We start from the raw sequence: 13,730 nt of genomic DNA on the forward strand, positions 1-13,730 counted from the left end.
TGACATGATAAACACATCACTTCCAAAATCTCCATCTTTAACTCTCTTGGAGAAGCTAAAAATCCATGCAAGTGAGCATCATCTTCTAGATGATTTGTTGGCTCACTTGCCATTTCTTTCTGAGTCTGTTGAGACATCTATGCCAAAATTTTCATCAATCTGCACAGAGTCTAAAATAGTCTCGACTTCAAACTCAATTATTTCTTCTATCCCGATGGATATCTATCATCCGTCGAGTAGTCACTGTATCCTGATGGATAAGCTTAACAGCAGTCATCCGTCGGATAGTCAAACTACTAACCCGATAGATATTCCTTATTTGTCCGGTGTCTCTGCACAGCTTCAAATTTTATCTATTCTTACAAGTTCAGAAGACTTAGTAGTAGTGCAATCACTCCTAGGACTGAGGGAAGGGAGTGATTTGAGAGAGAGTCTGGGTTGCTCCCAGGAAAAAGGAGAGGAAAAGAGTGATCTAATACAGTCCATTTCTTCAAAACTAGAAAAAATGAGTGAGAGGAGTCCCACCTTAGATGGTGAAGGTGAGGGTGTGAGGGCGGCGAGCCAAGGTGAGATCTTGATGCAAGAAAAGAGAGATAATGAGAGAAATACAGGTACAGGAGATATAAGGGTGGATGTCGTTGCAAGTGAGTTAATGAATGTCTAGGATGCAAACAGGGAGGGACTATTTCAGCAAAGTCAAGCTATTATAGATTCTACCTCTTTGGATGTTGAGACATTTACTCACCCTGTTCCAGCATATCAGCTTCTAGCTGGACAGGGCAATGACAATGCAGAAATGATGCTCAATTTGGTGCACACCACACAGTCTATGCAAAGAGCAAAGGATGCAATCACAGCTCTGCCCTCTACAGCTGGTGATATTGACTATGAGACTGGTGGTTCAGAAAATTGCATTGGTGGTGAGGATGCAGAAAGTGAAGAGGAGCCATTGGACATAGGGGAGAAGTAGGCCCTAGTTCCAGATCAGGCATGCCATCATGGGACTTCTCCAAGAAATGTGATGAACACCATTTCAAGACCACACTCATCTAACTTATCAATCAAACACACTCTGCTCTTCAATCAACAACAAATGTCAGCACCAAGAAGCTTCTGCAAGCACATCTTGCTTCTCTCCAACTACAACAAATCCAAGGTTTCCAACACAATCAGGATATCACTTCTATCAAAACAGAGATCACTCAAGTGAAGAAGGATATAGCTCATAGATTGGATTCCAAACTTCCAGAAGCTACAATGCTTGAGATTAAGAGACAACTCAGGATGATTTCTGATCTTGCCACAAAGATAGATTTCTTGGATATTAGAATGACAGCAATGGAAGCCTCTCTAACAGCAATTCACCTACACCAAGCACAACAAACAGACTTGCTTCAAAGGCTAGTGGCAGCACAAACCTCCTCTTCTACTCAACTTGCTGATAACAAAAAGGGGGAGAAAAAACCTCTTCTAAGAGGGAGAAAGAAAGCTCAATTGTCTTATTCAGTCAAGAGGAATCAAGAAGTAAGGGGGAGCAAAAAGTGCTCAATATTCAAGTAAGTAAAGCAATTGTTCCAACAATTGTTTTCACAAAGCCACCTGTTAAAGATAGCATAGATCTAATAAAAGAAGCAGCAACCAATTTAAGAGTAGCTGAGAAGAAGAAATTGAGTCCAATCAATTGGAAGAAAATTGATGATAACATACAGAAGATATTTGGCCCTACATAGAAGCCAGACAAAGTTTTCAATCATGACTCTAAAGTCATGAAAATCTCTGTGAATGATATAAGTATGAACTATCTAGAAAGGGGTCAAACTTCATGTATCAAATCTCCAAAGAAAGATCTCATCATAAAGGCCAAATGGAACTATCCTAAGTTTTCAGACAAGAATCCTATGGATACAGTATTTGAGACACCAAAGCTAGATGAAAAGAAACTGTTATCAAGATATATTGCATTCTACAAGGATCCAGCTGATTCAGCATTGAAAAGAAGAATTGCCAAAATTTACAGAAATGGTAAGGAGATTTGTGTGGTGGTTGGACACCCACTGTTTGTGGAAGTTAAGAAGGAAGAGAAAGAAAGAATCAGGCTAGACAAGAAGCAACCTGCATTGGATGCTAAGAAGCAAAAGCAAAAGAAAGAACAAGCTGCTATCTTGGCCAAGCTTTAAGCTGTAAAAACCACAACAGAGCTTCCTGTACAACTAACTGTAATTACTGAACATAAGGATCTGAAAATGCAAGAAGAATCACAGCAGAAAAGGAGATTTAGATACAAACTCCATTCCAAGAGGAAAGTTAACTTTAATAATGAGGAATTGGAAGATCAGTTTCCCAAAAAGTCTATAACTACAAATCAGACATCAAAACCCTCAGTGGTATTTGAAGAATTCAAAGTGGTTGATCCAACAAGAAATATTCATGGTGAACCAATTGTTCCTAAGGATGAGCCTGTAGACTGGGATAGTTTACCAATTCCTGAGCTAAATTTTCCCATCTTCAAGACAAAGAAGACAAAGACTAGAGCCAGCAAGAAAGAAGCCTGTATCTCTCAAATCCAAAGCTCTACCCAAATCCCAACCCACAGTCAACAAGAGAGATCTCATGTACATTTGTGATATCAAGGAATTTTCAGACTTGAATCTCTACTTGGATGAATTGGAAGAAGTAAGAGGAATTGATGCTTACAGACATCTTACTGAAAGACTGGTATTTAAATACAAGGGAGGGAAAGAGATGATATGGCCTCTTCACAGGATTCTCCAAGAAAGCCAATATGTTCTGATTAAAGTCTACTCATCCTTCAAAAAGAACTTTGGATATAATGTGACTGCAAGAAGAATAGTTCTAAAGAGGATTGAGGAACTAAGGAGTATTAGAGCCAAAGATGCACTTCCAAAAACTCTATCTATTCCCTTTACAGGAAAGAGAGTGCATCTAAGGCCCTATTGGCTGATGGAGTTCATGGATAACAAAGATGTTAGAAGATTCTTCAGATTGGAGGACAATTGAGTATCTCTAGCAATGAGACTCTTTTGGAAATGCAGGAAATGCTAAATCTCTCAGAAGCTGATGAACTCAAATTCCACAGACAACTTTAGAATCAAATTAAAGAAAACAACAGAAGGCTTGGGAAGAAATCCAGACAATCAAGGAAATAGATATATCTGCTCAGACTAGAGGAGCATCTTGATAACAATTATGAGCAATTTATTTGTGTACTTTGTATTGTTCAACTTTCAACAACTTGTAGCACTTATCAGTTTTATCTACTATTTTTCAATCTGTATCTTTAGGATATTTTGTTATCATCAAGTCTCTATTAATTTATGGCTACAATTCCAGTAGACATAAATTGGGGGAGATTGTTAGGAATATGTTGTGTACTTGATGATAAGCTAAACAAAACACCTTAGTAGATTTAACTTAGTGAATTTTGTAGCACCTGACGGATGATCAATTATAGTCCCTACGGATGATTCAATATAGTCCCGAAGGATGACTAATTGATATCCATCGGGTGAGTAGCTTATGTAGCAATAAGTAATGTAGCACATTTCTGCAAACAACTTTGTATAGATTCTATAGTAGCTTATGAATCTTATAAACTGCTAGTAGATGTGCAGAATAGGTTGGTTAAATATAAATATAAGATGTCTTGTAATTCTGCACAAATTAAATAGAGTCAAGTGATAAATGGCTACCCGACGGATGATCAACAAAGCTACCCGACGGATGATCAATAAGGTTACCCGACGGATGACAAGCATGTACCCGACAGATGATCAATTCAAATATTTGTTGACAGTGACAACACGGTCATATGCGTCGAGTGTTTGCAAAAGGAATGTGGCATACTGTTTAGCAGGGTTTTGAGAATAAAGAAGCATTACCATTTCATGCAAGTTATGAAGATTTTCAAAGATGCTGGAATAGAGTAGTGAAGCAGCATGGAGTTAGACTTGATATATTTTATTTATTATCTTGTCTTATTCTATGTAAACTTGATGATATATAAACCAAGTGCAGCAAGTAGAACAATAACAACAATAGACTAAGCAAAACACATTTTCAGAGAAACATTTATATGTTGCTCCTGTAGCATTTTTCTGCAAGTTTAGTTGTTCACTTGTAAAGCAGCTGTGAGCTATTCAAGCTTCACAGGATTATCTTGATATATATATATATATATATATATATATATATATCTGGTGGATACATTCAAATCTACCAGAAAGTTTTTAAAGACTTGAGTTTTTATTACTTTATGTTTGATTAATTTAACTCTGTATTCCGCACTTTGCAAATCAAACAGTTAGATATAAATTGAGTTAGAGCCATTTTTCATAAATCTCAAAAAGAATCCAGAATTACATTCAACCCCCCCCCTTGTAATCCTTGTTGTATTATTAGGGAATAACATTAACATATCATACCCATCATGATCTAATCATAAAACCAAATATTGAAAAAATCAGAAAATTCGAAATTAAATCTAATAACATTAAATCGCATATTACAGGGCCTAAAAGACGGCAAACGCTTTACATATCATTCGATGATAGCTTTAGCTATCTGTTACGTTCAGACGCTCGATTCCATATGAAATAGCGTATTCGTTCGCCAAAATCGGACACCAGACACAGATTTCAGCAAATCCGCTAGCTGTATCCGATTCAGAATCGTATCAAATACGATTCTTATAATAAGAACAAACACAAAACATGTATATATCAGTATATATACATATTATATAATCATCATATGATTATATAACTCTCATGAATATCATATATTCAAAACATATATATATATATATACACATATATAAACATAACAACATGTAAAACATACAAAATCACATACATAACAGTCATGGAATATTATATACATGTTATCATCATAAAACCAGTAAACACATAAATGAATTAAACATTTTTCGCAAGTAGCTCTAATGCCATTGAAGGTTTCGAGCACATAAACGCAACGGAAACAGTTTTTAAAAATATAAAAAACCGGGAATGGTGCGTTTTGCTCCCCATGAGCAATATATAGCAACCCAACTATTCATGAAGTTTACGAATGACAAGGCATCAGCAAACTTGTGGAAGATCACAGCACCAAAAGCAATTCCTCCTCTGAAGAAATTAACTACTTGAACCCTGAAGCTGAGGTCCACATTACCATCATCCGGTTCCAGTGGAAGCAACTTTTTTTTTTGTCGGTGAAATATGTAATCTCGAATATAGATTGTACCAAGATACAAGGGAGAAAAAAAAAGAGTTTTCTTCACATAATAAAGTTTATCATCTAATCGAAGGTCATGCATGATGGCCTCGGAAGTTTAGACAATAACGCCTTAAGATCTGAAGAGAGAACACCCAAAAATAAAATAAAATACGATTACTTATTTGAAATCTTTGCTCCAGTAGACTGCTTGTTGAGAGATCCAACATTTTGATTTTCGTAACTCGTCCATCTACCTTCCTATTAAAATACCCACCTGAAGTATATGCTCGAGCAGACTACTTGTACATTAATCCAGATCCTCGACTTTCGAATCTAGTCTAGCAAGCATCTTATTTAAAGACCACACCTGAATAAAATAATAAAAGAATTTGATCACTTAAATATTTTCGGTCAGAAATATAGATTCAATTAATACCGAAATTCAATATAATAACATAATTTTATGATAGGTAGAAATATATTAACATTTATGTAAAAATCTAACCAAAGGGAATTCCTTCAGTTATACACAAATAAGTCAAAATAATTGACACTCAATATCCTCTAAAAGGGCCAAATATTTTGCCACTAAAATATCACCCAAAAATACATGAGACAAAGACAAATATTAAAAATAATAAAAGAGAATATTATATAAGATTATAAAATTTATTATAAAATAAATATACGTATAATACAAAAAAATCTAACCAAAGAAAACTTTAGTTAGACACAAATAAACCCAATAAATTGGCACATAATTTCCTCTAAAGGGCCAAGACAACCCAAATAAATTGGCACATTATTTCCTCTAAAAGGCCAAAACAACCCAAATAAATTTGCACATTATTTCCTCTAAAAGACCAAAATAAAAGGTACACATAAAAGCCTTCAATCAAGGCACTAATCAAGGCACTCATTAAAATTATCTATCAAATCAAATAATTAATTACTTAACTATCAAATCAATTTAATTAAATCAATTAACAATTGACTATCTTGCCCCCATTTTCCTCCACCTCCTTCCTCATCACCACCCAACTACTCACCAACTTTCATCGCAGCAACCGGCCGTCACCGTCGGCCGGTGAAATTCCGGCGAACTCGGAACCCAGATTTTCTTCCTGAATTCGACTCATCCTCAAACGATCTATAAAACTATCCAATCCGTTTTTCCAAATATGAAATGGAAACACAAACTCCGGCCCAACCCCGACCATCTCATATCTCACTTTTTCCTCTCTCTCGGCTGCTACGTCACACAAAACAACACTACCAAACGCCACCACCACAGCAGTGGTAGCTTTGATGCTGGAAAACACTCACAGACCACACCGTACACCCATCATGTATTATAGATATTGGAAAAGTTTTCGCGGATGTTTACCAAAGTGTAGGAAGTGTTTCTGTTTTGTGGGTGTTTGTTTGGCCATAATAGAAAGGTTTTTTTCCGGCTATACTTGGATTGTCAAATTGCCTAGTTTTCGCATCACTATCCATGAGTCTGAGTTTCGGTGACAGACTTCAGTGGAAGCAACTTGGTGAGTTCATTAGATATCGGATCATGAATATTATTCCCTCCATCTCATATTATGTGTTTTGTTCAGACCAATAATTGAAAAAAAATGTATTAATTATTTTAAAAACAACTAAATAATAGGTTTTCAAGTGGATTAGATATATTTTTTAATAAAAAAAAATTTAAAACTTTCTTAATCATATATTATGTGATCAGACCATTAGTTACAAAGCCAGTAGAAAGCGGGTTTTTTAAAATTCATCGGGAACAGAAGTGATCTTTTCGATGGTCTGAAGAGCCTTTGCGAATTTATGTTTTTCTGGGATAAACTGAAGTCTGATGATAATATTACTGAACTGCAGCCTAGAATTATGTAATAAATAGACCTGGCAAAATGGTTGCAAAACCATGAAACCGGTCCAATCTAAACCAACTGTTGGATTTGGAACCAAACAAAATCATGTTTCTGAAATTGGATTCGGTTTAATCTTTATCCCACATTCTCTTCACAAATATGGTTTGAAAGCATGACAACCATATTTGTGTCTGTTTTCACATTTACCCATGCCTTCTCCAAGACTTTAACTGTTATGATGTACTGAATCGGATTACCTATCGGGATTAATTGCAAACATCTACTATGTTTCAATGGCAAATATCCAGTCTGTTTCACAATTATTATTCACCAAGTTCTCCCGAGTTAACTCATGATTATCTAATTGTTTGTATTATAGTTGCAAATGTAAGTACATTTACTCGTATGATAAAAAGGTTTTTAACTTACCTTTCTAAAATTGGCATACATAAGTATATTATTTTATGTTTATATTTTGATAGCAGTATATATATATATATATTGACACTTACTTTTTCTTTATTCACTTCAGATTGTACTAAAATTATGTTATTTAATTAAATTCATTTGATTTGTCATTTTGTACTATATTATATCCTCACTATGGGCACCTGTAATGGCGTAATTGTGTAATTTATATTTCCAAATTTGAGGTCAACAAATTATAAAAAATCTAACTTAGAATACATTCTTTTATTTTTTTAAAAAAATTGATATAAATATGGTTATTCATATTTAAATCCATAACCATATAAAACCAAACCAAATTAAAACTATATTCTACATAATATGATTATAATATGGTTTTGATTTCTAAACCGATCCAAATCCATATTAATCAACCAAATCCGGTCCAAATCAATATTCTGCCAGGTCTAGTAATAACATCTCTCTTTACTTTGAAGTTGAATACGTATACAGATATTTGAAAGTTAGTGTAGCTGAAGGAGTATTATGCTGGTGCAGTAACGAAGCTTCATAAGTCTGTTATCAGCGAGCTAAATTTTGATAAGTATACAACCCACACTCCAAGATCTCAGATATAAACATAATGTATGTGTAATGACAAAATGAGAGAAAACAAAATTAATTATTGATCTTATTATCTCAAAAGGAATACGAACGCTTATATCTACTGGAACTAAAACAAGAACAAACTACTCCTACAAACCAGGAGCACTCCAACACTAACTCAACTATTGCAGCTATATTGCCACGACTTATTCAAACTCCTAAAATAAATCAAGACCTTTTCCTGCACTACCAAACCAAGTCAAACAGCAACATTCCTACATAAACAAAATAATATTATTCCAGAGCACGGTTGGATAGCTCAAGTGGTAAAGGGCTTATCCTCTGTCGTCCCAGATCCTGGGTTCGATCCTGGCTCACCCCGAGAATTGTTGAGAACAGATACTCATTTGTAAGGCTATAAGCCAAAATTAGTCAAAAAAAAAAAATAATATTATTCCAACGTTTAGATTAATCCAACAAACACCCCTTAATCTAAACATTCTTGTTTAGATTACTAACACCCAGCCACTGGCGCAAACGCTCGAACTTAATAATCGAAAAAGCTTTCGTGAGTACATCATCCCACTACTCTTCAGTTCTTACGTGCTTAATGATGATTTCACCACACTCCACGTACTCCCTTATGAAGTGATATCGAATATCGATATGCTTGGACCTTCCTTGAAAAACAAGATTTTTTCCCAAATTAATTGTTGACTTGTTATCGAGACAGAACCACAGGACCAATATACTCGCTCGTGATTTCACCAAATAAATTTCGTAGCCATATCCCTTGACATGCCGTTGCAGTAGCAGCCATGAATTCTGCCTCACACGAGAACAAGGCCACAATGCCATGCATTTTTGCTTCTGTGACATCCAAGTCACCATGCTTTCGTTCAGATAAAACACTACTCTAGTGGAACTCTTTATGTCAATGACATGACCAGCGAGATCGCTATCTGAATAACCTGTCAATACATTATTTGCACTATCTCTTGAATAAATCAAACCATAGTTCAGTGTACCTTTATTGTACCGCATTATCCTTTTCGTTGCGTTCAGGTGCATAGCTGTTGGCTTCTCCAGAAAATGACTGATGATTCCGATAACATACGATATATCAGGTCGGGTATGGACTAAGTACCGTAAACCCCCAACAGTACTTTTGAATTCAGTAGGATTCAAACATTTCCCACCTTTATCTTTACAAATCACTGCCATTGGCTCTATTAGAAATCTTGTAGGGTTGCATCCTCCCATACCAGCTTTGTTAAGGACCTTTTTTGCATAAACCTACTGCTTTAACTCGACATAATTTTCTTGTTGATTCACCTCGATGCCCAAGTAATAAGCAAGTTTCCCCAAATCGCTCATCTCAAAGTGCTCTTCCATATGTTTCTTGAAATCTCGAAACAACTTGTCACTTGTTCCAGTCACTAAGATGTCATCGATATACGCTGCTACTATTAGAACTTCACCTACTTCTATTTTAGTGTACACTGTGTGTTCATAAGGGCACCTGAGCATACCCATTCCTTCCAAACACTTACTCAATTTTGAATACCATGCTCTTGAAGCTTGATGGAGACCGTACAATGTCTTGGAAATTTATACACCATGTGTTCCTGACCTGGTTTCTCAAATCCCTCCGGCTGAGACATGTAAACGTCTTCCTTTAGATCACCATTAAGGAAGGCTGATTTAACGTCCAGGTGGTATATCATCCATCCGTTCTTGGCAGACAAATCCAGTAGCAACCGTACCGTCTCCACTCGTTTCACCGGTGCAAAGATCTCTTCAAAATCCACGCATTGGCGCTACACATAACCCTTCGCCGCAACTCTGGCTTTGTACTTTAATATCTCTCCTTTTGTGTCCTTTTTTTAATTGAAAAACCCACTTCAAGTCAATCGCTTTCTTTCCTGGCGGAAGCTCTGTCAATTGCCATGTTTTATTCTTCTCAATAGCTTCCAATTCTTGTTCCATAACCCTTTATTCTTCGATGCATGAACATAGTTAGATGGTTCATCCACCCCCATAAGCATAAGTTCATAAAGAGTTTCTATCTCTTCAGTGTCCTCGTAAATTTCACTTATCCGTCTGTATCTCTTTGGCTCGATGTCATACATTGATTCATCCTCACTCTCAGCACTCGACCTCTGTGTTCAGATCGGTGTCGTGATCTCCCCTGAATCTTCTTCAACAACCTCAGTACTGTCACTATTTTCATTGTCTGATTCTTCACCTTCATTTATTTCATTATGCTCGAACCCACACACCACTAATTTTTCTGCTTGATCACCACTTTGTTCTCGGTCTGTATCCTAGTCCCATGTTTTGTTCTCAATAAAAATGACATCACGGCTCACATGTAATTTCTTTGACACAGGATCATAGAACGGTACGCTTTTGTACCAGATTTTTTTCTCAAATTCACCACCATTTTACTACGATCTTCCAATTTAGTTGTGTGAACCGAGGGAGTCTTCATATAGCAGACACATCCAAATACCCTTATACTTTCCAAGTTTGGTTTAGCTCCCGTCCACACCTCACAGGGAGTTATCTCTGATAAAGCACGTGTAGGTACACGGTTCAAAACATAGATCGAATGCCTCAACGCTCTCCCCACATGAAAGATGGTAACTTCATCCCTTTTAGATAGCTTTTAACCATTGAAACAATGGTTCTGTTAAGTCTTTCCACAATGCCATTTTGTTGTGGCGTATATGGAGCAATAAATTGACGATATATGCTAGCCATCTCACAATACTCCTTGAACTGCTGTGAACAGAACTTCCCTCCTATGTTCGTGCGTAGAGCTTTAACTTTTGCGCCCTTACCTTTTTCAATTTGCAACCTGAACATTTTGAATGCAGCTAGCGTCTCATCTTTCATCTTCAACAGGTACACCCACATGGCCCTGCTGTATTCATCCATGAACATTAAAAAATACTTGTTTTCTGCCGTTATCTTAGGCGTAATTGGTCCACACAGGTCTGCATAGATCAGGTCGAGAGGTGCTTCAGCTTTGAATTTTGCTTGAGTTGGAAAGCTCTTTCCAACTTGCTTGGACATTAAACAACCTTGACACACCTCCTTTGGTTGCACCAGCTTTGGCATGCCCTCAACCATCTTGTTACTCGACATCATGCTCAAGGCCTGAAAGTTAACATGGCCCAGGCGTGAATTCCAAAGCCATGACACCTCCTCTTTTGTTGACATAAGACACTTCGACTCAACAGATTCAATGACAATCTTGTATAACCTGTTATCTAATCTCCTAACTTTTATTAACAACGTATGTTCCTTATGATACACCCACAAAATTTCCCCATGCATAAAAACTCAATTGCCCTCTTCGGACAATTGCCCCAAACTCATAATAGTATTACACAAAGTAGGGATAAAATATATTTCGTGAAACAATCTTTCTTCACCGTTCTTGCACCTGAATAAATAGAGCCTTTCCCCTTTATGTCAATTGTTGATCCATCACCGGACTGAACTTTGCCAATCACTTTTTCACGTAGCTCCTTGAATTTCGACCTCTCTCGTATCATGTGATTGCTGGCCCCGTTGTCCAAATACCAAACATTTGACCCACCAGTTTTGTCATTAATATCAGGTACTAGTTTTGGGTTTACATTCTCCTCGTTTAATAGTACCTTCTCTTCCCCACGTTCCACCATTAATAAAGTTGGCTCGTCATCATGTGTTTGGACTAAGTTGGACTCCAGTCGTTGCTCATTATCTCCCTTTAGCTTACAACAATCAGCAGCGTAATGGTCATAGGCCAAACAGTTAAAATACCGAACTTTACTTTTATCTCGAGTTCCACGATTCCATTCATTGGTTTGACTATCTCCACCATTTGCTTTGTTCTGCAGATTTGAACGTCTCTGCCACTCTTCTTTAGTGAGCAATAATTGGATTTCCTCATTTTCTCATTTCGACCATTCCTCCTCAGTTAACATTTGTTGTCATACACCAAAGTCAGTTGTCTTTTCTTTGACTGTCATCTTCTCAAGGTCTCCAAATTGCTCAATAGTGGAAGCAATTTGCAGAAATTTTGTTGGTATAGCTCTGAGGAGTTTTTTCACCACGTATCCTTCATCTATGGCTCACCTAGTGCCCATATGTTAGCCACCAAACTCTTTAGCTTGTAGCAGAAATCGTCAAGCTGTTCTGATTCCTTTATCTTCAGAGATTCAAACTCAGATTTCAATGTTTGAACCTTTGCCTTCTTCACACGGTCAGCTCCAAGACACATTGTTTGCAATCCTCCCCACGCCTTATTCGTTGTGGTCTTGTCTACAATCGACAATAGCATATTCTCCGGTATACTCTAATAAATAATCGCCAAAGCAGTCTTATCCGTTTTTTCTTCATTTTTTAATTTTGGATCCTTGGGATCAACAGCGTCCTACACTCCTTGGGCTTGCATGTTCACCTTCATTTTTAATGCCCATGCCATATAGTTGCATGTGCCAATATTGGATAACTCAGACCAACTCCGTCCTTCGTTTTTCTAGTCTCCGTTTTACTCGACTTCATGGTTCCCTTCCTGGGCATAAACTTTTGCATACACTACATGTAAAGCTCTGATACCAGATGGATAATTATGTAACTCACACTCCTAGATCTCAGATATAAATATAATGTATGTGTAATGATCAAACGAGAGAAAAAATAATAATTGATGATATTATTATCTCAAAAGGAATACAAACGCTAATATCCACTGGAACTAAAACAAGAACAAACTACTCCTAGAAACCAGGAGCACTCTTACAATAACTCAATTACTGCAGCTATATTGCCCCGACTTATTCAAACTCCTAAAACAAATCAAGACAATTTGCTTCACTTCCAAACCAAGTCAAACAGCAACATGCAGACATAAATAAAATAATATTATTCCAACGTTTAGATTAATCCAACAAATTTGTCAGGTGGTTCTACCTGCAGTGTGGTTGAATGTGTCACATGGCTCATATCACTAAATGGCTAAATGTATGCATGAGCCTTCACCGGAAAAAGCATAGACTTTGTGGAACAGTGTTGTTGTTTATGTAAAATCTAAAAACAATAATGCATGCAACAATCCCATATACAATCTATTTTGATAGTTACTGGAGCATATTTTTAAATTTTGGGGGCAAATGGTGGTGTACAAGAAAGATAAAGAACAAAATTTATATATGGAAGCTCATATTCTGGACTATGTCATAAATAGGAAAAAGTAAAACTTCACAAAAAACTTGGTGCATTTTTGTGTGCTTCCTGAAAATATAAAAGAAAAACTCATAGGCTCTATGTGATGTCCCCTAATCCTGGATAATCTGCACGGTATCATTCATGTTTCTCTTTTGGTTTCTCTGCAAACTTGAGCTTCTTCATGACCTTAGTTTCTCACATTTTAGACGCTGTAAAATTACATTCGATATTTTTAAGTATCTCTTGAGTGATTCTGTTTATTTCACATATGGTCCAGTATATTTTCAATTTGAACAAGTTTGCTATAGAATTTCAGTATATCATCCAAAATTACACTCTCATCTTTTGTTATTTTTAGTCTTTTGCTCAAATCATTTTTCTTTA

General features: G+C 36.4%; 1 protein-coding gene across 1 annotated transcript; it reads right to left on the bottom strand.

Annotated features, from left to right (window-relative positions):
* Positions 1–8,708: 8,708 nt before the first annotated feature.
* Positions 8,709–9,347, bottom strand: LOC141696395 (secreted RxLR effector protein 161-like). Its single transcript, XM_074500540.1, has one exon. The coding sequence runs from the start codon at positions 9,345–9,347 to the stop codon at positions 8,709–8,711; it is 639 nt and encodes a 212-aa protein (XP_074356641.1).
* Between the last annotated feature and the right edge of the window lie 4,383 nt (positions 9,348–13,730).

The sequence above is a fragment of the Apium graveolens genome, chromosome 11 (assembly GCF_009905375.1).
Source record: "Apium graveolens cultivar Ventura chromosome 11, ASM990537v1, whole genome shotgun sequence".
Classification (NCBI taxonomy): Eukaryota; Viridiplantae; Streptophyta; class Magnoliopsida; order Apiales; family Apiaceae; genus Apium; species Apium graveolens.

Excerpts from the sequence above, each read along its gene's own strand:
- LOC141696395 (XM_074500540.1), bottom strand. The coding sequence starts at position 9,347 with ATGGCAGTGATTTGTAAAGATAAAGGTGGGAAATGTTTGAATCCTACT.